This window comes from Plectropomus leopardus, unplaced genomic scaffold (genome assembly GCF_008729295.1).
Source record: "Plectropomus leopardus isolate mb unplaced genomic scaffold, YSFRI_Pleo_2.0 unplaced_scaffold20273, whole genome shotgun sequence".
Taxonomy (NCBI): domain Eukaryota; kingdom Metazoa; phylum Chordata; class Actinopteri; order Perciformes; family Serranidae; genus Plectropomus; species Plectropomus leopardus.
The window spans coordinates 1-1,906 of NW_024621910.1; the positions used below are offsets into that span (position 1 = coordinate 1).

A 1,906-nucleotide genomic window follows, 5' to 3' on the forward strand; every position below is an offset into this window, starting at 1 on the left:
ATTATTACTCTGCATAAAGAACGAGCGAGAAGCGGATCCCATTATGATTAATGAGATCCCACCAACCTGTTTAAACTCTGATTCCTCTCCACTTTCAGCTGTTCGTACCCGCCTCCTGCGCCTGCGCTCCCTGTGGGATGAGATCCGGCAGCGGGCCGAGGAGAGGGAAGGGAAACTGAACGACGTCTTAGACCTGGCAGGAAAGTTCTGGGCCGACGTGGCGGCGCTACTGAGCACGCTCCGAGACTCCCAAGACATCGTGAAAGAGCTGGAGGACCCTGGTGTGGACCCCTCACTCATCAAACAACAGATTGAGGCTGCTGAGGTACGGAGGGCGAGAGGGAGGGGAAAAAATTAAAAAAAATTCAGTACCTTTTGGGGTAATTTTTCTGTTTGTTTGTTTTTTACCTTTCTTTTTTTCACATTTTCAGATAGTATTCTTGTAATTGTTTTTTTTTTGTTGTTTTTTTTTACAAAGTTATTGCAAATTTTTGGGTCATGTCTTTTTAAATTGCTTATTGCCTTCTCCCCATGTTTTTGCAGACAATCAAAGCAATTTGCTCAGGTCTCATTGTAAAATAACTCAATACGATGTCTCTCTATTCTTCCAGGCCATTAAAGCGGAGACGGACGGTCTGAGGGAGGAGCTGGAGTTTGTCAGGACCCTCGGAGCTGACCTCATCTTTGCCTGTGGAGAAACTGAGAAACCTGAAGTCAAGAAAACCATTGATGAGGTAAGGGATCATCAGTGGCGCAGTGTACATTTACTCAAGTACGAAACTTAAGTACAGATTTGAAATACTTGTAATTTACTTTAGTGTTTCCATATTACATGTAATATTATATGATCAGTTTAACAAATATTACACCTTTTTATAAATTAATCTAGGGGTGGGTGATATATCAATTATATTGGAAGTATCGCTACACTCAGTTGCAAACAGCAACAATTTTACATAAAGAGTACCTTAGATACTTTTACTTGTTAGGCAGTATTTTTATATTGTATTAATACAACATTTACCTGTGTAAGTTGTCTCAATTCTTCTCCAATTGGAAATCAAGAAAGTTTTCTTGTCAGAAGTCCATCATTTGTTTCTAAGAAAGATAAAGATATGTTTTTGTTTTTTCAGGTATCTGCTGACCCACTAAAATGTTTCCTTTCTCTCCCTCACAGATGAATGCTGCCTGGGAGGGCCTGAACCGGACGTGGAGAGAGAGGATGGAGAGACTGGAGGAGGCCATGACGGCGTCTGTGCAGTATCAGGACTCACTGCAGGTTTGTGCATCAGAGTTAGTCTGTGTTTTTACATTACTGTGTCAAATCATACTGCTCTTGGGGTGGTGTTTTAGTGTCATCTGCACCAACTTTAAATCAAAATATTTTCATGTGTTGTGCTGTTGATGTAAGCTTTTTTTCTGCATCATTTCCAGTCTATGTTTGACTACCTGGACAACGCAGTGATCAAACTGTGTGACATGTCGACTGTGGGAACTGATTTGGGAACTGTCAAACAGCAGATTGAAGAGCTCAAGGTTGGCAACAGTCTTTACTTTCTCTCCTTCAAAGATGATTGCTGTCTGGTTATTCTTTATTTTTCTGGGCAGCGATTTATAGTACAACAAATACATCAAGGCAGACATTTAAATTTCCCCTGCTGTTTAGATTTTTCACAATCTAAGAACTTTGTACATTTTGGGAGAGACAAAGTACAGATACAAAGGTCTGTAAATATTTCAGGGGGGGACTTGAGAGAAAAATAGAATAGCAGTCAGAGTAGAACAACAAAATAAGGTAATTTGTCTAATATCTCCACAAATCCAATGAGCACACTTTTTGGAGGTGAAGACAGAAATCACTAGATATATCCACTACTTTATTGTTGGGGGTTCAGGAAGTAAACAG

At 40.2% G+C, this 1,906-nt stretch overlaps 1 protein-coding gene across 1 annotated transcript; it reads left to right on the forward strand.

Annotated features, from left to right (window-relative positions):
- Positions 1 to 98: 98 nt before the first annotated feature.
- LOC121965504 (microtubule-actin cross-linking factor 1-like) lies at positions 99 to 1,536 on the forward strand (the record flags this gene model as incomplete). The annotated part of the gene is made up of 4 exons (XM_042515644.1): positions 99 to 325; positions 612 to 734; positions 1,178 to 1,279; positions 1,435 to 1,536. Coding segments are annotated over 4 exons (554 nt in total), but the record flags the coding sequence as incomplete, so codon positions are not given.
- Positions 1,537 to 1,906: the final 370 nt, after the last annotated feature.